At 40.2% G+C, this 25,512-nt stretch overlaps 1 protein-coding gene across 15 annotated transcripts in view; it reads right to left on the reverse strand.

Moving 5' to 3' along the window:
* Positions 1-20,184: 20,184 nt before the first annotated feature.
* Positions 20,185-25,512, reverse strand: part of foxp1b (forkhead box P1b) — a 505,775-nt gene continuing 500,447 nt past the window's right edge. For all 15 annotated transcript variants that reach the window (XM_078543713.1, XM_078543710.1, XM_078543714.1 and 12 more), the window contains one exon: positions 20,185-24,019. In XM_078543713.1, the coding sequence (XP_078399839.1) occupies positions 23,875-24,019 (145 nt within the window). In that variant the 3' untranslated portion in view covers positions 20,185-23,874. The remainder of the gene's footprint in view (positions 24,020-25,512) is intronic.

Consider the following 25,512-nt stretch of genomic DNA (forward strand, 5'->3'; position numbering starts at 1 on the left):
CAAGCTTGGGGCCCAATTAGTCATTAGTGGTACTGAGTGCCACCAGGAAGTGGGAGCTGCCTGCCTAGCGCCAGTAGCAAAGCCAGGTGGCAGCCATGTTGGGGTCTGCCACTGCCTTGCCGAGTAGAGCAGGCAATTCATCAGAGTAACATGTAGAATAAATGATTGCTCAAACGGGCGACTGGTCCAAACCAAAGTAATCCGCACAATCTTGTGCAGATTACCTGAGAGCCCAATAACTTCCTCTGTCATAAAATGAACTTTTCTTTGTTCCCATGGCAATTCCAACAGCTGGGTACTGTAGTGAAGCAGTCTGCTCGAGTTCGCCAAAATAAGCTTTTAAAATTGCATCCCCAAATGGCCTGGTCCCCGAACAATCTCCTTAAGGAACTTAATGGGCCATTAATTGGCAGCCAGTGGATTCCCTGTCCCCTCTGCATCCTAGCACCACTTTGGAAATTTGAAACTTTCCTGGAGGTGTCAGGATCCGGAGAAAATCTCTGGGGCAGTGATTTTCAAGTCTCATCCGCACCGGATGCTGACTCTGCTGGCATTTGAAAATCTGGCCCAGCGAGTCATTTACAGCATAGAAGCATGCCATTTGGCCCATCAAGTCTACGTCAGATCTTCATAGCGCAATCCAATCAGTCCCATTCTCCTCCTCAATTCCCGAAGCCCGGGAAGCTTATTCCCTTCAAGTGTCCATCCAATTTCCTTTTCAAATCAATCATCGTCTCCACTTCCACCCTCAAGGGCAACGAGTTCCAGGTCTTGTGTTTCCCGCCTTTTTTTGCTTTCATACAGCAGCTATTCATTATTCCACCATTCACCCTCCTCTGGACACATCTTTTGTTTCTTTACCTGCCCCGTTACCATCCCCTTTGGCCCTGTGCCACCAAATCTTGTCATCTCATAACTCTCGTCTTCCACCCTATCACAGACCTTCTCTCATGTTCTATTTTCCACTGCCCCCCCTTTCACTTGCTTAAATCCTGTTACATTTCTAGCTTTTCCAAGTTCTGATGAAAATCATTGACCTGAAATGATAACACTGCTTCTCCACAGATGCTGCCTGACCGGCTGAGTATTTCCAACATTTTCTGTTTGGTTTTTCAGACGTCCAACATCTGTAGCCTTTTGCTTTCATAGTATTTTTACCTTAAATTTAGACTCTGGTTTATGTTGTGTCATTAAATTGTAGCTTATGGGTTAGTTAGGGAATGGAAATTCAAGTAGGATTCCAAATTCTGGTTGCCATTCAGTGAGCCCAGCAGGAAGTTTGCTGACTCATGCAGATAGTGGGTAAGGGCATTATTGGGCTTGGTTCTGATGAGTCAAAGTGCCAAATTACACTCATATCTGGGCTCGTGTAAAGAATGATCATTTATAAAAGGCCTTAGAAATGTAATCTAGTAAGGAGTCAATGCTTTCATGGAGAAAAAGTAGAACTTTCTAGGATGTTGCTGACTGGGAACAGTCATAAACTTACTGAAATTTACATCCACTTAAATAAAAATAGAGAATATGCTGTTCAGGGAATTGTTTTTACTCATTCAAGGATGGAGTGCAAAAAGACCGATGCAAATGTTGGGGAATGATGATCATGGACAGTGTGTGAGTGTTCCTGTAACCTAAGGAGTTGGCACATGATGGAATGAGGCACATTGTTAAAATGGCAGTCATTGTAAAGAATCTTATCCAAAGGGTTTTCTGTAGGTAGCAAGTTTTTGTAATTAGTAGATCTCTAATAGCATTAAACAAGGATAATCCAGCTAGGACACCCAATGCAGACTCCACTGTTACTGCGTAGATTCGTAGATGGAGACTCGTTTGTTAATGTTGCTCATTAAATTCCACTGTCCATATTACTCTATAAGATTGTGCGTTGTATTACCATGAGGCATGCTGGAAATTGTATTCACCAGCCAATGAGGAACTATAGCATTGAGTCAACCTATTGTGGTGATGGAAAAGCATGTTTAAGTTGGAGGTCTGTAGAAGTTAATGAATGAAACTCAACAGGAGTCAGGGAGACTCTGAGAATTGGGAGGCTTAGAATGAGGCTTCACTATTTAACTGTACAAAGTGAGGTGGTCCAATATTAAAACAGAAATAAAGATGCTTAACCAATGAGGAAGAAGAAAATTGTTTTTTACATACACGATGGGTATAAAAGTTCAATGGATACAATAATTTTTTTTCTGTGAATAGATGCACAGAGGAGAACAAAGGAAAACTGAAACTTTTACCATAAAAATCGTAGTAAATTTGCATTGCTGTCATTTTTTTTGCTGGTCCCTAACTGCTGTCATCACTATGGTAACAGCTGAGGCTATTCTAAATTGTTGCTATGATTGACCAACTAACCCCTCCCTGGGGGACTACACAGGATCTTAAAAGGCGGATCAGAACCACTGGGTCTTTAAAGGGAAAGCCGCTGTGTGACACATGTATCCAAAATTATAGAAGCTAAAGTAACTATAGTTGTTGAGTAGGTATATTATAGCCTTGTTTTGTAGTACTTATGGCTCATAACCATATACTCTTTGCTTTCCATGCTTTGCATTCTAAATTTAAATGTATACCTGATGGGGGATTTTGTGCCACTCATCGCACTCTTGTTCTGAGGATGTGGTTTGTGACAACAATAGTGACTCCACTAGGTACTGGAGCTTTTCAAAGCCCATAATGCTGCCGTTTGACTTACCATTCCAATTATGGAGGTTTTTTTTTATCAATTTACAATCAAATATAAGATTTAAGCTTGATTTGACAACAATATTTCCAGGTATATACTAAATAATAAACAGCCACCAACTAAATGCACTGCAAACATCAATTAATAATGTTGAGTTTCATTCTAACTTGTTTATTTAATTTGCTGTGAAAGTCTATGGAAAGTTTTAGTTTACAGACAGAACAATATAAACAGCACAGACTAGCATGTTGTCAAAGATGCATGGAAATATATGTTTTATGTATGCAAATATAATATAATGGGGAAAGCTTTCTGTGCCATTGATCAAATTTAACACTTTTATTCAACAAAGCTGTTGATTTAGTCCTGAAAAAGTGCATTATGTATCTGCTGTATGTTACTATAGGTTTTAATATAACTACCTCAATATTGAATGAGGCAGTTGAGGGCATAGAAAGGGATGAATCTTTGAAGTCTGTTATCATAGAATGATTACAGCGCATGGAGAGGTCAATTGGCCCATCATATCTGTGATAGCTTTCTGAAGGAGCAATTCACCTAGTGCCACTCACTTGCCTTCTCTCCATAGCCCTGCACATACTTCCTTTTCAGATAATAATCTAATTCCCTCTTGAATGCCTCGACTGAGCCTACATCCACCCAATTTCAGACAGTGCATTCTAGATCCTAACCAATCGCTGTGTGTAAAAGATTTTCCTCATGTCACCATTGTTTCTTTTGTCAATTATCTTGAATCTGTGCCCCCTGGTTTTCGATCCTTACAAGATTGGGAATAGTTTCTCCCTATCTCCTCTGTCCAGACCCCTCATTAATTTTGAATACCTCTATCAAATCTCCTTTCAACCTTCTTCAAGGAGAAGAGTCCCAACTTCTCCAACCTGTCTATGTAACTGAAGTTCCTTGCCCCTGGAATCATTCTCGTGTATCTTTTCTGTAACTTCTCGAATGCCTTCACATCCTTCCTAAAATATGGGGCCCAAAACTGGATACAAGACTCCAGTTGATGCTGACCCAGTGTTTTATACACATTTAACATAACTTCCTTGCTTTTGTACTCTATGCCCCTATTGATAAAACTTAAGATACCATATGCTTTATTAACCACTCTCGCAACCAGACCTGCCACCTTCAATGACTCATGCACATATACACCCTAGTCCTTCTGCTCATGCACCCTCTTTAGTATTGTTTCCTTGATTTCATATTGTCTCTCCACCTTCTTCCTACCAAAATAAAGCAGGAGAACTTTCTTGATCAACGTGTTTCCTGCCAAACAAGGAAGGAAGTTTTGCTGGATCCAGTCCCAGGAAATGAAATGTGTCAAGTGGAGACTGTCACAGTCAGGAGGCATCAAGAAGAGGGATCAGAGTATCAAAAGGTTTAGATTAAATAGGGAGAAGGACAAGAAACAATCTAGAATAAAAATACCTAAGTGGAAAAAGGCTCATTTCAGCATGTTGAACAGAAACCTGGTCTGGATAATTTGGAGTCAAAGACAGAAATGTAATGGAGCAATGAATGACCTTTAAAGAGGATTTGTTTCAGGTACGTTCCCACAAGGAGGAAAGGAGGGTGACCAAAGTTAGAGCCCCATGGATTACAAAAGAGCTGGACAAAGGATGAGGCAGAAAAAGGGGGTGTTGGACAAATGCTAGCTTGATTATACAAGAGGAGGATCAGACTAAATATAAAAATTACAAAGGAAAAGTGAAAAAGGAAATAAGAGGGGAAACAAGAGAGTATGAGAATGAATTAGCACTAACATAAAGAGGAATCCTAAGGTCTTTTGTAGGCATATTAAGAGTTAAAGGATTGTCAGTAGAGTGGTGAATTGATTAAGGACCAAAATAGACCTATTGGAGGCAGAAGGCAAGGCCAGGGTACTAAGTAAATACTTTGCTTGGTATTTATCAAAGAAAACAACTTTTCAAAACCTAGATTAAATAACTAGTTTATCCCATGATAATCTTCTTAAGAGAGGAGGGAAAGGCTGGCTTAAGTGATGGGATTCATCTAAGGTTGGTGAGGGAAGTAAGGGTTAAAATTGTGGAGGTGCTGCTCACAAATCTTCCAATCCTCCTTAGATGCAGAGGTGGTTCCAAAGCCTGCAAATGTTATGCCTTTGTTCAAAAAAGGGAACAAAGATAAGCCTGGCATTAACAGGTCAATCAGTTTAACGTTGGTGGTGGGGAAGCTGTTGAAATACTTATCTGAGAGAAAATTGACAGCCACTTGGAGAAGCATGGACCACCACACATTTGTTAAAGACAAACCATGTTTGACTAATGTGGCTGAGTTTTTTGATAAGGTAATTGAAAGGCTGGATGAGGACAGTGCTGTTGCCGTTGTCTATATGGACTTTCAAAAGGCATTTGATGCGCTGTACCAAATCCATGACCTCTACCACCTAGAAGGACAAGGGCACCGATGCATGGGAACACCACAGCCTACAAGAACCCCTTCAAGCCACTCACCGTCCTGACTTGGAACCATAATCGCTATTCCTTCACTGACAATAGGTCAAAATCCTGGAACCTCCTCCCTAACAGCACTGTGGGTGTACCTACACCACATGATCTGTAGCTCATCACCATCTTCTCAAGGGCAATTAGAGATGGGCAATGAATGCTGGTCTATCCAGTGAAGCCCACATCCAGTGAAAGAATAAAATAAAAATTTGATTGGGTACCACATATATATTTACAACATAAAATTGGAAAGCATGGGGTACAAGAGGCAGTAGCAGCATATTACAATGTTGGCTAGAGGATAGAAAACAGAGTTGTGGCGAATGGCAGTTTTTCAGGCTGTAGGGGGACAAACAGCGGCATTCCACTAGGTTTAATACTCAGGCCATGGCTGTTTTTGATACAAATTAACATCTTGGACTTAGAGGTACAGGGCACAAATTTGAAATTTGCAATTGACATGAAACTTGGAAATGTAGTCAATGAAGAAGATAGTGATAGACTTCAAGAGGACATAGACAGGCTGGTGGAATGCATGGACCGGTGGAAGATGAAATTCAAAACAGAAAAGTGTAAGATGACATACTTTGGTAGGCAGAATGAGGAAAGACAATAGAAGTTAAATGGTACAATTTTACAGGGAGTTCAAGAAGAGCACGATCTGGCTATGTTTGTGTACAAATCTTTGATGGTGGCAGGACAGGTTAACAAAGCAGCTAATAAAGCATTTGGAATCTTGGGCTTTATAAAAAGAAGCATAGAGTATATATGCCAGGACGTTATGCTAAACTTATATAAAACACTAGTTCTGCTGCAGCTAGAGCATTTGCCAGTTCTGGGCACCATACTTTAGGAAGGACATGAAGGATTTGGGAAGGGAATGAAAGAGATTTATTAGAAAGGTTCCAGGGATTACAGTGATGTGAATAGAGTGAAGAAGGTGGGCATATTCTTCTTAGAGAAGAGAAGGCTAAAAGGATATTTGATAGATGTGCTTAAGTTGTGAAGGATGTAGATAGAGCAAATAGAGAGAATCTGTTTCCAATGGCTCAACAAAAGGACACAGATTTAAGCTGACTGGTCACACAACCAGAGGCAACATGAGGAAAACATTTTTATGCAAAGATTGGTCAATATTTGAAATGCATTGCCTGATAAGCTGCTGGATTCTGGCTCAATAGCAGCCTTCAATAAGGAATTTGACAAATACCTGAAGGAGGAAAAGTTGCAGAGATATGGATAGTGGTACTAACTGTATTATTCTTCGAAAGAGCTGGTGCAGACTCAATGGACTGAATAGCCTCCATCTGTGCTGTACTATTTTATAATTCTATGATTAAGCCACATAAATAATTCATATTCAGTTATCACACAATAACATATGCAAGAACAATACATCCTTATATCAGTTATATGCCTCAAATTTGACTCATGTGATTTACAACTGTTTTATATCATTTTGGCCTGAAATATGTGGTGCTTCATTTGTATGATTTGTATCGAGATAATATCTGCTCAGCTTCTTTGGTTGAGAAGGTCAGATCCCTGCCATGGGTCTTATGCACCCAGGCTTTGGGGCTCCTTGTGTTGAGGAGGAGGGGCAATTCAAATGGAGGGAGGCCCAGGCACTGGTGGGGACACATCAGGAACTGCAGGACTAAGAAACTGCAGGACTAAGAGGGCCATGCTCAGGTGGGGATGCCAGAGGATGGCATAGAGGGGCACAGCAACTTCCTCCTGCGCAGAAGAGGCTATCCCCAAGAGAGAGTGTGCCACCTGGGGTAGGACTTTCTCCAAATATCCGAGCGACTGTGCCAGTGAAGACTACAGCTCTCAGAAGAGGCTGCCTCTCTGTGCTATGTTACGGGTTGAGCTGAGGTCCATGTTGGTTGGTTGGCGCCCCATGTTAGCGGCATTGAAGGTCACTGAAGCTCCCAATTTCTACACCTCCAGCTTTTCCAGAGAATCATTGTGAACATGTGCAGGATCTCCCAGACTGTAGCCCATCAAGGAGTTGACCAATGCCATGTTCATGGGGGCCAGTGACCATCAGCAAATCTGCACCAATCTGGTCGGTCAGGCAGAGAGGGTCATCAGCTTCGGGACCATAGCTGGATTCCCCCATGTGACTATCAGGGCTCCCACAGGCCTGCCAGTGACCTCCATCGATGGGCAGGGCTTCCATCCCATCAACCTCCAACTGTTCTGTGACCAACAAAAGCAGATCCTTCATATGTGTACGCTGTTCCCAGGGAGCAGACATGACACCTACATAGTGCGGCAGCCACTGGTGCCACAGCTTTTCCAGTCCTGTGCACGCCTTCAGTAATAGATACCCATTGATGTCAGGAAGATGTAATAATTTTCATAATGTTATTTGGAATTTATTGTTAAGTAGAGTAATAGTGGAGTCTGTCTATGTATGTATGTGTGGGACTTAATTGAATTAGAGACAGCTGGTCTGAAGGCTTTGATGTAAGAAGAGAAGCTAAGTTTGAAATACTAAATAGGTAAACATGGGTGAAATTTTAGAACATGAGGTGTAAAGGGTACATTTGCATTTTTAAATAAACCAGAATAGCTTGATTTCAAAAGAGGGGGTGAAATGTTCACCTAACCAGGAGAAGTTAAGAAATAGTGTTTATTTTCCCCAAAGGTTACTGATAAAATTGGCACTATGATAGATTTTTATTATTAGAGAGGCAAAGTCCAAAGACATAGTGAAACAATGGGAATTTGCATTCAAAGGGTAAAATATGTATAAAGGAGAAGAGGCTGTGTGCAAGGGAAAGCATTTTTAAGATCTAACACAAGTATGAAAAGCCTCAAGTTGCTGTCTACAAGGAACCAAATCTGAGGAAAAACTCACTTTGAATTTGACTGTCCAGGGTGTGCGCTTTGCCTGGGTCTGTTTAAATCTGTGTGTTTTACTGTTGCCTTAATGGAGGTATAACTGGGAGTTAGATTAATTAGGGGAGCTAGGAGTGATCATAGCATCATTTGTAAACCTATGTATGAGCTTACAATCTTTTTTTATTGATAAAGGTTTAATTTAGTTTTGTAAGAAACCTCTAAGCCTTGGTGACCTTTTTACTGAATTCAAAGCCCGCATCTCAAAATAAATAAAAATTGCAAATAGTTGTGGTGGCTGCTTCAAGTTTCCCTTTGGGATTTGAGCAGCTTGGCATTTACCATCCACCTGCCATAACAAAATTGAGGGCTTGTCTGGGGTATATTTGAAATTCCTTGGTTGGTTTGGAGTTGATGAATCTTAAGATTATGAGTACGAGAAGCACTTTGAATTCAGGAGTTGATGTGAGGGAATTTAATTTGGTGAGACTGCAAAAATGGCTGTATCCACAGCTAAAACCTTTTTGGAAGTAGAAGATGTAACTCTGAATGGGTTACAAAAAGTATCTAAGGGTAAGTTAACAGTATCGGCGGATAAGTTGCAGTTGAGGTTACTAGTAGGGGCAATGAAAGCAGACATAGTTGAAGTGATAACACAGCATTTAAAGTTGGAAGTGATACCTGACACTAGTGAGTCACAGCTGGAGGTATTGAGACTTCAGTTAGAAATGAAAAAGCTTGAACTTGAACAACTGAAAAAACTTGAATTAAGGCAAAGGAAAAAGAAAAGGAAAGAGAAAGGGCATTTTAAAGGGAACAAGTAGAAAGGCAGGAGAAAGAAAGAAGCTGGAACTGGAATTCCAGGCAAGAGGGTAGGATAAAGAAAGCGAGGCAAGTGAAAGAGAGAAGGAAGGAAAAAGAGAATACCAGCTTAAAATGCTAGAAGTTAAAACAGAGAGCTCAGATTCTGAGGAAAGTTTTGATGATGAAGAAGCCTTTAACCTAAACCCAGTGGGGAGATGTTTAAATTTGTAAAGATCTTCCAAAATTTGAAGAAAGGGATATTGAAGTATTCTTTATTTCATTTGAGAAGATAGCTTTACAGATGAAATGGCCACAGGAAAACTGGACATTGCTGTTACAATCCAGGTTGGTGGTTAAACGCATGAGGTTTATGCTTCACCATCAGAAGAAATGTTGGTAAACTATGATGTGGTTAAAAAAAGGCTATTTCGAGTGCCTATGAGTTGGTTCCTGAGGCATAGAGGCAGAAATTTAGGAATATGAGAAAACAGCCTGGGGAAACTTATATTGAATCTGAGAGAGTAAAACAAAGTAATTTTGACCGGTGAATACAGGCATTAAAGATAGGGACAACATATGCAGCTCTTAGAGAAGTAACTCTTTTGGAAGAATTTAAAGGTTCAATTCCTTCAGTAGCAAGAACTTATGTGGAGGAACAGAGGGTTCAAATGGTAAGATAAGCAGCAGAGATAGCTGATGATTATGAATTAGTTCATAGAGTTAAACCTTTTTCTCGTCACCTTTTTAAATCAGAAAAGGATAGAAAGTGGGAAGGTGAAAAGAAGGTGTGTAGTCAGGGAAGAGAAGGAGTAGGTGGAAATTCACAGTTTTTTATCAGAATAGAAAGGAAGGTGCTGAGGGTAGAAGTGACATACGAAAACTGAGGTATTTTCATTATAATAAAGTTGGACACACAAAGTGTGTTGGAAATTGGAGGGAAAATGTGTTGGGATTATTGGGGTACAAGAAAGTTCTGGAAGAAAAATAATGTGGGCTCTGAGGTTCAGGCACAGGAAAAAGCAGTGGTTTATGTACAGGTAAAATAGGAAGAATCAGTGATAGGTAAAGTATTGGGAATGTGTTCACAATTTACCCAAGGGAATTCTGAGGAGCAGGTTGCAGAAATGTTTAAAGATTTTGTATGTGAAGGGGAAGTCTTTCCATGTGTACAGGGTAGAGTAGGTAAAGATGTTAAAATGTTAAGAGACACAGGGGTTAGTCAATCATTAATGTTGTGGGATAGTGATATTTGTTGTTCAGAGGGAGTATTGCAGGAACAGGTGACAATAAATGGGGTTCATGGAGATGCTAAACCTATTCCCTTGTGGAAGGTAAATTTAAAAAGTAAGTGGAAAACAGGTGATGTGATTGTTGGAGTAGTGGAAAAATTGCCCATTGCAGGGGTTCAATTTATTCTGGGTAATGATATAGCTGGGTCCCAGATGTGGGTGATGACTATGGTAGTTGAGAAGCCTATAGAAGTGTTTTCAACAGAAGTGTTGCAGAGAGGGAGCATCTTGGATTGTTTCCAGATTGTGCAATAAAAAGATCACAGGCTCATGGGTTGAAACAAGAAGAACAGGAAGTTCAAAGGCAATGAGAAGGTGTGGAAATCCAATTAGCTGACACTGTGTTTGATAAGATTGTTCAGGAAGAAAGACTGGAGAATACAGCTGAGGTGTTTAACTCAAGGCAGTTAGTGGAGTTACAGAAAAAGGATTCACAAATAAGACAGTTATATCAAACAGCTTACTCAGAAATAGAGGCAGAATGTATCCCTGAATGTTTTAATGAGAAAATGGGGGCCTTATCATGTTTCAAAAAAATGAAAGCTGGAGGGAGGTGCATCAGATTGTAATACCATTTGAATATAGAAATAAGATTCTGAGAATTGCTCCTGAAATTCCATTGGGAGGACATTTAAGAATTAAAAAGACAGGGGCAAAAATACAGAAACATTTTTATTGGCCTGGGTCGCATAGGGATGTAGTCAAATTCTGTAGAACATGTCACACATGTCAGGTGATAGGGAAACCACAAGCAGTGATTAAGCCCGCACCTTTAACTCTAATTCCAGCATGTGAAGAAACTTTTACTATGGTCATGATTGATTGTGTAGGATCCCTCCCTAAGCCTAAAAGTGGAAAACAATACTTACTGACAATAATGGAGGTGTCTACAAGGTTCCCTGAAGTGATATCTTTAAGCAACATTACAACTAAGAAGTTTGTTTACAAGTTATGGGCCTGATCTTCTAGTCGGTGTGTGGGGCTGGGCCCCGCTCGCTAACACATAAACTGACGCGCGGTGATGTCGGGCGTGCATCCCGACGTCACCGCACGTCATTCAGATCTTCAGTTTGGCTGGAGAACACCGGAGTCAGCGGCGCACCTGCTGAACTGTCAAAGACTTATTAAGGCCATTTAAGTAGCAATTAAAAGAATTAACGAAGTTGTCTGTCCAACCTTAAGGTTGGTGGGCAGGCGAAGAGCCCAGACGGCCTTCATATTTATCTTGAAACCTCATTCGCAGGTGGGATGAGGTTTCATGAAGGCTTTATAAATCAAATAAAAATTTTTATTAAAACTTATTGACATGTCCCAGCTCATGTGACATGAGGGGGCATGTCTGAAAAGTTTTTTTTTCTTCATTTCAAATAATGATACACATGCGTGAAAGAGTGCAGGCCCTGACTCCCCCTCCTCCCCCCTGCCCACACAACGCTCAGCGGTTCCGGGTGCGTGTCATGCTGGGTGGGCCTTAATTGGCAAATCCGACAAAGTTATCACAAGGACAGAAAGGAATTGAATTCATTTTTCAAAATGACATCACAGAGTCAGGAGTGCAGTAACTGGGTTTCGTCTATTGTGCTGGTGCTGAAACCGGAGCACAAAGATTATGTGTGGACTATCAAAAGGTGAACGTGGTGACAAAAGCTGATTCATATCCTATACCATGGTTGGAGGATTGTATTGATAAAGCAGGACAATCAAAGTTTATCACAAAGATTGACTTGCTGAGAGGATATTGGCAAGTACCATTATCGGAGAGAGCAAAGGAGATATTGGCTTTTGTGACGTCAGATGGGCTATATCAGTTTAAAGTCATGTCGCTTGATATGAAAAATGCACCTGCAACATTTCAAAGACTGGCACATAAAGTAATTGCAGGTCTGAGCAATTGTGCTATTTAAAGTGATGACTTGACAGTTTTCAGTTAGACGTGGGAGGAGCATTTACAGCAGCTGGAAGAATTATTTATTCGATTACAAGTAGTTAATTGGCTAAAAGGGAATTTGCAAAGCGCAAGTTACGTATTTATGCCATACTATTGAACATGGTAAGGTGGCTCCGAGAGATGTGAAAGTCAAGGCTATTGTGGATTTCCCTGTGCCTACAACAAAACGAGAAATTTTGAGATTTCTGAGCATGAGTGGGTTTTACCCGAAATTTGTACCAAATCCATTGCCTGAACTATCAAAAAAGAACTAGAAGTTTGAATGGACACAGGAGTGTCAGAAGGCATTTGATAGTTTGAAAATTGTATTAACTATGACACCAGTTTTGGCAGTACCCAATTATGCCAAACAATTTAAGTTGACCATTGAGGCAAGCAATATAGACATTGCTGCCATGTTTTACCAGATGACACTGAAATTGAAAAGCTAATAGGGTATTTTTTATGAAAGTTGAGTGTACAACAGAGAAGATATTCAATGATCAAAAAGGAAACTTTGGGTTTGGTGTTAGCGTTGCAGCATTTTGAAATTTATGTTGCAAACAATTCATCAGAAACAATTCTTTAAACTGGCCACAATCCTTTAAAGTTTCTGGACAAATTTCGAGACAGAAGTGCAAGGATATTCAGATGGAGTTTATTACTGCAACCATTTAATCTATAGATTATACAGGTGGCTGGATGAGAAAATCTGATTGTAGGTGCATTGTCAAGAGTTTGAAGCTTAAAGAGAAAATTGGACATTTAAAGCCTGGTCACTAGACTTGAATGATTTAAGTTGATATCAAGGATCTGTATATATATATACTATTATGTTAATGCATGCATCTGATAATGTAATAGTGTAATAAGTATAGGAGGCAATATAAGATAGTTCAGAAAATGAAGCTGACTTTTTAAATTAAGACGGTTTATTTTTCAATAAGGAGAGGGATGTCAGGAAGGTATAATAATTTTCATAATGTTATTTGGAATTTATTGTAGAGTAATAGTGGAGTCTGTGTCTATGTATGTGTGTGTGGGACTTAGTTGAATTAGAGACAGCTGGTCTGAAGGCTTTGATGTAAGGAGAGAAGCGAGCTTTGAAATGCTAAATAGGTAAGCATGGATGAAGTTTTAGAACGTGAGGTGTAAAGGGAACATTTGCATTTTTAAATAAACCAGAGTAACTTGAATTCAAAAGAGGGGGTGAAATGTTCACCTAGTCAGGAGAAGTTAAGAAATAGTGTGTTTTTCTTTCCCCAAAGATTACTGGTAAAATTGGTACTATGATAGACTTTTATTATTAGAGAGGTAAAGTACAAAGACATAGAGAAACAATGGGAATTTGCATTCAAAGGGGAAAATATGTATAAAAGAGAGGAGGCTGTGTGCAAGAGAGGCATTTTTAAGATCTAACACAAGTATGAAAAGCCTCAAGCTGCTGTCTACAAGGAACCAAAGCTGAGGAAAGGTTCACTTTGAATTTGACTGTCTGGGGTGTGTGCTTTGCCTGAGTTTGTTTAAATCTATGTGTTTTACTGTTGCCTTAACGGAGGTGTAACTGGGAGTTAGATTAACTAGGGGAGCTAGGGATTACCATAGTAGTAATTTGTAAACCTATGTATGTGCTTACAATAACTTTTTTTACTAATAAAGGTTTAATTTAGTTTTGTAAGGAACTTGGTGGCCTTTTAACTAATTCCGAAGCCCACATATCGAAATAAATACAAATTTCAAATAGTTGTGGTGGCTGCTGCAAGTTTCCCTCTGGGATTTGAGCAGCTTGGAATTTACCATCCACCTGCTATAACAGTGACAAATGGTACCCACTGAGGACACGGCTTCTAACGCCAGTGCGGAAGACACACACGGATGCAGAGGAGAGGTACAATATCTGCCACAGGTCAACCTGAGAGATCATTGCGCAGCCAATTGGGCTGCTGAAAGTGTGATTAACGTCCTAGACCAATCCAGTGGTGCCCTTTAGGATTTGAGGGTCACTCGTATTGTGGCGGTCTGCTGTGCTCAGCAGGGGAGGTATTGAATAATGAGGGCATCGTTAATCATGATGCCTTCTCCGAGAATGAAAATGTGCAGCAGAGCTAGATGAGCAGGAGGTAGAAGATGCGGGGCCCATTGGACCACAGGCAAGTTGCAATGAGACACATGCAAGGCAGTCTCGGGACACTCAGTAAAATCTGACCTTTAATCAGTCCTGCTGTCACCTCCTTCATTTTGCATTCCATCATCCAGGACCCAGGTGCACAGTGCATAGGGGCAAGCCTAAGGAACTGAATGGACATGGCTTAGGACAAGGCTGTCCATGAGATCTCACAGGCAGCATCAATTGGAAAGAGAAGCATAAACTGTGAATGAAAGATTTATTGAGATGCACAACAGAAACAAGCTTCACAGCTAGAGAATCTGAACAGCAGTGAACCCCAAGTTCAGGAAGGAACTTTTCTTATTTCCCATACAGATGTTCTTACATGGTGCTGCCCCTATACTTGCAGCTGAGGTAGAGGCAGGCTGCTGACCAGGCTGCCCCATGGCCTAGGCTGACATGGGTGGACATTTATTGTTTGTAATAAATGCTGGCCTAGCCAGCGATGCCCACATCCCATGAACGAATTTTTAAAAAATCCTCTGGCTGCCTGAGGCTTGGAGGCTCCTGTATTGGTTCAGGACCCTCCTCTGTCATTGTGGCTACTGGAGATGCCGGGGCCAGTGGCAGATGGGCTGAGAAGCCGCTGTCCATACCAGGAGCACCCTGAGAGGAGCCCCCAGAAGTAAAACGCAACCGCTTCTTCTCCCCTGCAAGGCAAAGTTACACCTTCCTGCTGACCTGAATTGGATGAGAAGCTGGGGGAGATTCCAGGTATCTTGTTGCTCTCATGCCTTGCCAATGCTGCATTGAGTTCACGGTCAAGGTGACGGTATGCAAACCTGCACACATCTCCAGTATCCACCGGCTCATCTGCTGGATCTGGCTCTACAATGAGGATCACCAATCTCTCCATGGGAGAAGCCATGTGCCCTCATCCAGAGACATTGCATCACCCATTCTCAACATTCGCACATGGCTGCATATTGCCTCTGGAAACTCCGCCAGATGATCCACCATCTCTCTCTGCAGCAGTTCCGTGTTGCTGACAACTCCAGAGACCCGCCATCAGTCTGGTTCACAGCATGGGCCTAGCCTCCCACAGTCCTCCGACTGGTAGTGGTTGTGATCCTGAATCTAAATGCAGAAGGATACTTACCAATGTAAGAGCATCTGCACTGGTGGAGGATGCAGGAAAATAATGTAATGGTGCACTCTCTGAGGAACCCTCCTCCTTCTCAAAGCTGGCCCTGATCTCTCAAGCCCCGTGTTCTTCTGCTTCAGCCTGACCTGCATGAGAGAACAGAAATAAGGAAGGGTGAAAGGCTTCCCATTTCCTCATCACAACCTTGCTTGCTGTGGAACTCCATGTGTCCAGTGATGGTCATAAGAGGGCTATCCCTTTTGTCTGCCAGATTACACCCTTGTGCACCACACTCGTTCTTTCACCCTCTTGGGTTGGCACTCCTGTCTTGCCATCAACAATCATACAGCTGCCCTTGTGCCCTGCCATTTTCAAGGCTTTCTCCTCCATGGGAAGGTGGGGGGATGTGGTGGTACCTTCTGCCTCTCTTAACCCACTCTTTGTTGTTTTGTGCCGTCTTCTCCTGTGATCACTAGAAGGAAGACTGTTAGTTTCTACATTGAGACAAATACAACATCTATGCTGGTGGCAGCCCGGTGGTTGACAATGGGTGCACACAAATGCCACCTGTATCCCAGAAGGAATAAAACAGTACGGACCAGTAATCTTATTTCCCAGTTTTTAACTGGTGTTTCATTTTAAGGTATTCTTATCTTTATTATTATTCTTATTTCTCAGTTTTTACTGTTTTTTCCTTCTGGGATACAACCATTCTCAGGGAACACTGTGGGAGTCACCAGGGACAGATGGGCACCTCTTACCGAGATGCAGCCATGCGTTTGACAGGATATGCTGCTGCCTGATCCCAATGCTACCAACTGAGTGGTCACTTGCTCTCCACCAGACACACCCTCTTGCATTGCCAGAAGTAAATGCCAAAAGGAAAAGCAGTATGAAGTACTCACCTTGGCAAGCCAAATAAGTTCATTGGCAGATTTGTGCTACTGGATCCAACTTCGGGGGGAGTGGGGGAGGGGAGTGGAGGGCGGCAGACAGTGACCCCATGGCTGCTGACCTCTGCGCTCTCCATCCAGACTTGCTTGGTCAGACGGGCCAGTCTCCTACCCCACACCTTGCCCTTGCAGCCTGGAGGAGAATCTGCAGGAAGGCATTGCTGAACTGTGGGGTCATCCGGGATCTTCCTTCTGCCATTCTTTCTGCAAGTTTCTGGTCAGCGCATTAGTTGTAGGCAGTCAGGGAGCAGCACAAGGCTGGTTGCAGGCAAAAGGCAAGGAAAAAACTCCCCCCATTCTTCTAAACTCAAATGAGTATAGGCCCAAACTGTTCAATCCTATGAAGAAAGGCTGAACAGGATGGGTCTATGCCCACCGAAGTTTATTCATCACATTCACCACATACGTGCATTCTAAATCTGTGTATTCCTTATAATCCTTCTTTGTGTGTTCTTATCGAATATGGTAATACGTCCTTCTCATGTACTGTCCAACACATTCACTTTATGCACCTTATTGCTCTTTTCTACTTTGATATTCTAGTGCCCATGCCCCTGCAACTTAATTTCAACTCCCGCCAACCACAACAATGAACCTCTTTGCTCTATCCCTGATCTCCTTCAGCTACACGTTGCTCACGTCGAGGCTCTCCAATCAATCACTTACCCACCTCCCTGCTTTGTCCTCTTGCAGAAGAGCACACAACTTGATGAGAGGCAGAGACCTTGGGGTGAGGAGTGGGAGTTGGGGTGGGGGTGGGGGAGTGGGTGTGGGAGAAGTGTTGGTCCCTGGCAATGCATACCCACCTGCTCCACTGGGAAGAAGGTCTTGTTCCGGGAGGCTGCACAACCTACCATGAGAGCCTGGGTATCCTGAGGCACTGGTGCTCAGGCCTGTTGGGAGAGCTGATCGTCTGCTTCTAGAACTTGCGTTGGGATCTTGCCCCCTTCCAGCTGGATCTCAGTGTCTATCCTCTTTGCATTGCAGAGGGGCATGCAGCAGAGAAGGTAACTGGTATTGCTGGTGTAGCTCCTGCAGTTGTGGAGCTGTTGGTGGTGGTGTGGCTTGTGACCTTTCCCCTCACCAGAGGTGGGAGGCGGACATGCATAAGTTGCTCCCATGCTGTGTTGAAGGCTAACCATAGGGAAGTGCTAGATAGATGAAGTGCCTTCTAAGAATATAAACCTATAAAGCTGTGATGGCAACCTCTGAGAAAAATACTCTAAAAAGCAGCCTCTAACCTGACCATGGCTGGAGCTCTTCAGTTTAACTAATCCAAGCCTTCCCAGCTTGTTAGTTTCACTGAAGAAAGGCTTCTCACTGTGCACATGCTTCAGTGACCCTGGTGAGGTGCTGATACTGCATGGAAATCATGTGCTGTTTGGATAGAAGGAATTCATTGCCTTTGTAATTGCCTCAAATGCTTTCTCACCAGACCCAAGAGGGTGGGAACATGTGGGATCCCGACCCAATATTTTCCAGAACTTTTCCACACTCCGGAACTTGCCTCACCTGGACGGCAAAACTCTGCCCTAAAAAGATCCTGCGTGTGAGAATAAATATTGTGGAACTTTAACATAAAGCGCAGTCAACAAATCACAGAATTTGCATAGGGCTGCGATTTCATAAGAGCAAATTTCGAAGGTTACATGTTCATGTCGTCAAACTAGTTTTTTATTGCTAATCACCAAGGGACTCTACTTTATGATATACTTTTTTAACAAGAAAATTCAAAATACTGCTTTTTAAATGCAATAATCATGACAATTATGAAATAATTCTGTAGGTCCCACTTTCTCCAAAAATTATAGATTAGGCTTTTGATTAAAGACTTTTGAGCAACTAAGAGGCTAATCATTCCTGAAATACTCCAATCTAATGCACTGTAAGCATCACAGATATTAACCTAAAACTGTAAGCCTATTTCTGAGCTGCTTATATCTTTTAAACTTTTGGAAAGCTCCATGCACATGTGTAAATTAGCATAAGACTCATTAGCATAAAGAGCAGCTGTGCCACAGTGACTTTTATAAAAGAGCAATTATAAAATGTAGTGTAGTGAGAATGGGTTTTAGTTTTTGAAAACAACTCTTGAAGTTTCTAATAAAAAGATTTTAAAAATATATTTAACTCAAAATACACCACCATTTAATTACATCAGATGTGTCATGTTTATCAATGTGTATTTTAAACGCTAGGAATTACTATTGGTAATTAGCAGGTGAATATTTTCAAGTTCACGTAAGAGTCCACTGTCGGCAATTTTAATGGAGATGTCAGCCAGTTTATTTTAACTGTACTGTTAAAATAGCATGCAGAGGAATTTGAAATGAAGCTGACAAATGTTTGTCCACTGACATCACTGAGTAATTTCTTGGTGTACAAGTATTGTACATTAAGTGATAGGAGTTCTTTTCAGTATAAATGTAAATTAAAACTTTTCAGCATTGGATTTGTTGAGTATAGAAAACATATCCAAGAACTTAACAGAAGTTAACAATCCATCACTATGCTAGGCTTCAATTTATATGTGCAATTTATATGTATATCAAACTTTTTTATAGCTAATGGGCAACATAGATTTCCTTTTTAGTGCTGTTTACCTCATAATTTATTGAATTAGGTGTAGTCTATTTAAGATACAGAAAAGTGGCCTAAATATATGTATCATCTAATTGCTTTGACAGGTGTAGGCTAGTGAATATAGTGTGTTTTCATCTGGAATGTTGGCCAATATTTTTACTGCCATATAATTAACATTCACTGAATAGATGCAAGAAAAACAGTTTTGCATGAAATTTTATAACAATTATTGCACAATTATCGTGCAACAGATGTTTGTTAGGGCTTTTATTTCAAAACACACCATTTAATAACCCTCCTCTCGTGATGTAAAGTATTTTTAATTTCAAAACTGATTAAATTCCATTTGAAAACAGATCTTCAATAAGACACGTAGCAGCTGTTGAGAGTCTTGAATTGTTTGTTCTCTTTAGGCTCAAGTATTTTGAATTATTCAGCTGTGCATGTGCCAGAGACATTCCGCACTGGATGGAAATTCTCTAAATGTGGATTTTCTACTTCGGCGCAGAATAATAAGAAGCATGTGTGTTTTAAAAAGGGGTCAACTTAATGAGGAATGCAAGAAGTGTAGAGTTACTTCTGTATCCCATTACAACATGTGCTAATATTTGCTAAACAAATTTTCTGAACGTTTGTGCAAAACATCTAAAGATATTTTTTCAAGCAACCTGCCAATCCAGCAAAGTGCAGATTCCATAGAGGAGTTTTTAAAGATAGTGAGCTAATCATATATTTGATTGCACATTTCCTGCAGTGACCCTGATCATTCTGTGACCCAAATTAAAATTATACCCCCTGACATTCATAATACTAAGCAATAAGATAAACTGGAAACAATTCATGTCACCTAAAGCTTTTTAACAAATCAATGCAACTATTTGTAATTGCGTGTTTCACAAGATTAAAAGTGTACAGACCTGACCTGTGTACTCAGTTTTGTGGCCAACATGACCTGTGCATTGGTCGTTAAAACAAACCACTTGTGATCAGCAATAATTTCCATCAAGAAATCCATATTACTAATATTTCTAGAATTTTAATGCAGTTAGAATTTATAGCTGATCAAATGCAGTTACCTAAATTGCTGTTACAAGGAGACAGTTTAACCGACATTATTAATTACGGGAGAATTTAATGTTTAAGTACTGGCACTTGTATTGGTCATCTTTATGGTTGGGTCAGTAAAGTGTCAGAATAGTGCTTGATAACTAGCCATTTCATCTGTTATGAAGGAACTTTCATATGATGTGTGATAAAAATGGGAACAATACTGGAAAATGATGACTTTGGGCTTGGCAGGGATCAACATCATCCTGAAAATGACAACACGGCAAACGGTGTGAACAACCAGCATTTTTATTGCATTTGAGAATGCTAATGTCAGTAATTAGTACTGACTACACAATGAATTTTTTTATTGTCTGTATCAACAGACATGGAATGATGGATTACACTGATGTAAGGAATGAGTTCCTGTATGCCTCTACAATAATCTCTTAACTGGCAGCAACAACGTTCAAAGCACCATGATAACACAATGTCCTCATTCTGTACCATTTCCAAACAACCTTTAAGAATCAATCAGATTTTTATTCACTGGCTTTTGACAGTATAGAAGGCCGTGACTCTCATTCCTGACATTGAAGTTACCTGAATCATGGTACTTCGATCATGATAATGTACGCTTTTCTTAGAGAAAAAGCATGTAACAAATTATCTTTACATCTTGGCACCTTGTAAAGTTCTTTTTTTAAAAAAATTATTCAACAGGTTGACACTCCCCAGTTTTAATAATCATTACTTCACTGCAACTGGCCCTGGAATTCATCATGCTAAGTATTCACGACAGCAGGAAGAGAAATGACTTTTTAAACTGTCTTCTCCAAATCCTTCAAACTTTTAAGACAGCTGCAGAGGGCAGTGGTTGGACCTTTGTAAGCGGGAAGTATCAAAACAGCCTAACACAAACAAAACTGTACAAAATGCTTCGTTCAATAGTAACTTAAAATTCTGTCAACTGTACTACAGTTAAAGCAAAAAAAAGGGGATTTTCTCCCAAATGTCAGCAAATAACTTCTGTTATTCTTAAAGCAAGGGTTAATAATTAAAATACATGTGCAGAACATTTGCAGTTTCAATACATACAGTAGTTTTCAAAGCTTTCTTTTAATATAGTCAATACAAAGCAGTTGCACAAAAGCAAATGTGATTTAACAGACTTTTTTTGTTTTTGTTTGAAAGAAGTGTTTAAAAAGAAACAGAAAAGACAAAGGCTTGCACCGACACATTGGGATATTTATGTACAATGTAACAAACCCCCACCCTTTAGAAGCAACTGTATATCCAAACGGATATGGTGACAACGTTCAATCATTGAAATCCTGTACATAAAGAGCCTGAGGTTCAGAGTTGATTCTGCTGAAAGGCTGTGGCACCTGCTAGATATGCAAGCTCTAATTTTGCTAGTCTTTAGACTAAACATGCAAGACATACAACTAAGTGCAACTGAGTGAAATGTTTTATTTATCATTCCCTAAAAGTTTGAACTGAGGTATGCGTACTAACAGTTTCTCATGCTGTTAACTTTAGTCATGTCTAGCTACACATGCTGAGAATGTACTAATCTAACCATCTTCTTATTCCCTCAAATACAGAGTTAACCAACAGGCCACTCAGTTTGAAAGTATGGGATCTCTTCTCATGATCCCATTTAGCTACTGCCTGCACATCCTCATGAAGCTGCCTGGAATGCCATTACAAATATATATTTCAAAAGACCACAGACTGTCCATTTAACAGAAAGTTGGATTAAGCTTAAAAAAATCTGCTGTAATGTCTCTTGTACCAAGCTTATGAGTGCTTTTGTATGAAGAATGCTGGAACAAAAACTAAACAAATTTGAAGATGTGTGCCAAAGCAAACCAAAAATAAGTAATCTTGGCACAAAACATATTGGTCTCCAAACAAAAGTGGCACACTATCTTTCAAATACAGCCTCCCTAACGAGCATTATCCTAAAACACTATTATGTGGTCCAGTTCCATCATGGAAGCTATTCCTTTTCTCTCTGTATTACCACTTGAATCTTGCATCTTCACCTTTTTGTGTCACTCTTATCTGCACAGAAAGGTTCTACATTCACCTTCCGTTGATGGAATGCTCCCTTTTGTTCTGGCCTCAGCGATATAGTTCCCTGGTTTGGTCACCAATTACATCTTCCTACAGTGAGCAAACTTGGTCATTATAGGAAAGAGAAAGCTGAATTTTCAGAGACAATACCTTTGGTTCAAACATCCACCTGGCCTGTTGCAGACGCTGTTAAAAGGAGACTTTAACATCACAGGTTACTGTCTGTGCATCAGTCCATTTTTAGCCATTTCCCCCTCTCGATTCTGGTACCTCCTTTGATCAACAATAAGAGGATATTTGGCTTCATCAGATAAAGCATCAAACAGAGAACATATAATTTACCTTTTAGATCATCTTTGGTAATCTCAGAAAAATCTGATTAAAAAAAAAGTAAAAATAAATAAAGCTCTGAAAGCTTCTTCAACTGCCAACCTATATAGTCCTAAATAAATACATTTGGGGGGTGGGGGGGGGGGGGGATGTGGTGGTGACAGAAAAGTGACCAAGTCGCAGCCTTGAAACAGGAAAGATGCTGAGTGTTTTGGAAAAGAATTCAATGACCTATATTAACAGAATTACTTTCTGTACGTAAAGTTTGCTTCAGGGTCACTATAAGCTTGCAAGATAAGCTCTAGTGACATAGCTTTCTATTTTGTCATCTATTGTGAAGTTTTCTAAGTTTACAGAAATAACAAATCTCTACCTACAGAACTACTTAACACAGCACTGGACATAAACTTAACTGAAAAGCTTAACTGTCGTGTGAATTATTATTTGTACAGACAAAACTTTTCATGTTCTACTTTCTTTGACTCAACTCCTGTGTCTCCTTACTACTTGCTGAACCTGAACAACAGGAATAATTCTATGATGCTATGCAGGAGACAAGGGCTAGTTACTAATTGTCAATTTTTTTTCTGTCATTCTGTCCCCTTGTTTCATTACTGCAGCCTTTCTAAAAGTGAACCTTTCTCTGGAGTCGTGGAACATTGATTCCGCCAGTTGATACTAAAAGTTGGGTCTGCTGATTGCTGACTGAAAGCAAATGAAATAATGCAGTATTGTTAAACTGTACACAGAATAAAAACTGATCTGAGGTTTAATTGTTGTTTTTTTTTTAAAAAATATCTCAATGAAGTTAAGGGGAATGAATGACAGAAAAACTACTGTGTGTGTTACAAATTGATGTCAGGCATTTGTCCCATTGGTTAAAAAAAATCTTAACATTCAACCACTACTGCTGAACATAGAGCTTAATGAGGTCCTCCAGAGGCCTGCGGCCTACAATTATAAAACTGCTTGAGTGCAGCAGAAGCAAACAGTGATACAATAAAATTTCGTCTAATTATTTTTCACAAATTATTTCCCTTCTCCCCTGCCCCATGGAAACAAACGTGGATTAAAGGCAGTGATATTTTAATAATCCACTTCCAGTACTGTGCAAATCAGTTTTAGCCTCAGTCTTCCGTTTGAATATGCGAGTTCTGGGAAGAGCTCTACCTGCAGTTTGAACTATGAACAGTTTTGATCAGACCCATGAGTCCAACTTGGCAGGACTGCAGTCCAAAATCTGCTGCAAAGTCTTTGTGTATGACTGTACAGTTCAGTAACTTTCAACACTGATGTTGACTTCAGGAGAGGAAAATCCCAAGTACCAAACAAGTCCATCCAATGTATGTAGAATACAAATTCCATTTTTCCAACAAAAAGTAGAAAAAAATCAGAAACATTCCCCAATGGGATTCTTAATGGCACTAAAAGTCATTTAAAACATTTCATTACTTTGTCAAAAAGGGGCTGAAAATTCCTCCAAACTTCCACATTATGGAGAGATTTCACAGGTAAGTCTGACAAGCTCTCTTTTATTTTAATCTTCATCTCAGGAAAAATGGGAAACATGCTCATTCCATGTCTTCATTCCCTGGGTCCTCTTCAAATTCTCTGTCATTGTCCAGCTCTGGACTATGATTTGCTGTTGTCACTAAAGACAGGGGACCTTCCATCTCTTCTGGGTCCACTGGCTCCTCTTTGACATGGATAGGGTACCTACAACAAAATCATTTTACAGTTATATAGCAACAAAGGGACATGTATTTTAGGCAGCTTATAACTGAATAGGAAAGTAATTATCACAGCAACATTTAAAAAAATGGTTGGATGAAAGTAAGAGCCCAAGAAACTATTGTCAAATTTATAAACAAAAATAATTGTACTTAACTAAAATGATATTTTAATCTAATAAAACAATAGATTCACAACATTCAGAAAACATAAATTAAATGAAGTACAACATAGCAGCTGTTTATCAAGCACCTTGTGGAGGCTGATCACTGAACACTGTGAGTACTGCTGCTCTAGTTAACATGCAGAACCTGTGAGCCTTCTCTCTAGAGGGTGACCCTGAGTGAGGTTCTATCATTAATCAACTTCAACCAAACACAGCAACTAGACACCATGATACATGTTTTAAACTCCAAATTAATGCATATTTTTACAAACTGTCAATAATGGAAGAAAAGCACTGCCAGGAAACACAGGCTGAGGGGAAAAAGCCTGCTAAACATAACAGTGTGATAAGAAACTGCATTCCTAACGAGAATAATAATGCTGTCAGTTGTAAACAAGGCAGAACATGATCCCAGCCCTTGGACTGGGCAAGGGATGCACTAAGGAGATGAGATCTGCCAAATTCTCATTACTGAATAGCACATGAATAACCCATGGCAGGGGGGTGGGGGGGAATGTGGGTTGATTTTATGAAACCACAGTGATAACACTTGAAAAATGTCCTGTGTAAATCACATTTACAACAATCTAGTCAGAAACACAAATAGATTTTGGGGTGGCTTTGTCAGGAAGCTCATGTAAACATGCCAGTGAGCAAACAGTGCCTTCCTGAGTGACCAGAATTAAAAAAAGACAGTGTGTTCAAATAATTTTGTTTCTTTTGCTTAACTATCATGCACTGAAACAGGAAGTAAAGTGGAAAAGCAGAGAACGCCCTTACTGCTTTCAAAACAATTCACTTGTTAAAAGCATTCATTTTTTGTTTAGAAAAAACAGCAGTATATTTGACTTGGTCTCCCTTACCCTCACCCCCACCCCTTGTTGACTGACTTCCACCACCCACAGACCTTGTTGTTCCTACGTTTCTGTAATAATACCCACTCCCAGGCTATATTTTGAATTCTTATCTACTGCATAATAATCATTTATTTCTTTAGTCTAAAGGATTGACTTTCAATGAAACACTCTGTTTTGGGGTATATTGTGCTTCACCATTGCACAGTGTGTGCTTGTTTGCTTTGTAACAAACTTCGGAGCATGTCAGGATGAAAGTGCTATCCTGGAGCAGTAATTATTCTACTGCATGTGTACTTTCCAGCATTTCAAACAAAACAAAAGCTTCAGTGGTTTGTAGCCACAATGAGAAAATGTCTCGATTGACAATACTTACTTTGTTACTGATGTGTTTGAAGAAGGATGCAAAGCTTTTAACAAGCATGTGAGGGGTTTTAAAGGGTGCTGCAACACCAGCA

The sequence above is a fragment of the Cetorhinus maximus genome, chromosome 6 (genome assembly GCF_964194155.1).
Source record: "Cetorhinus maximus chromosome 6, sCetMax3.hap1.1, whole genome shotgun sequence".
Taxonomy (NCBI): domain Eukaryota; kingdom Metazoa; phylum Chordata; class Chondrichthyes; order Lamniformes; family Cetorhinidae; genus Cetorhinus; species Cetorhinus maximus.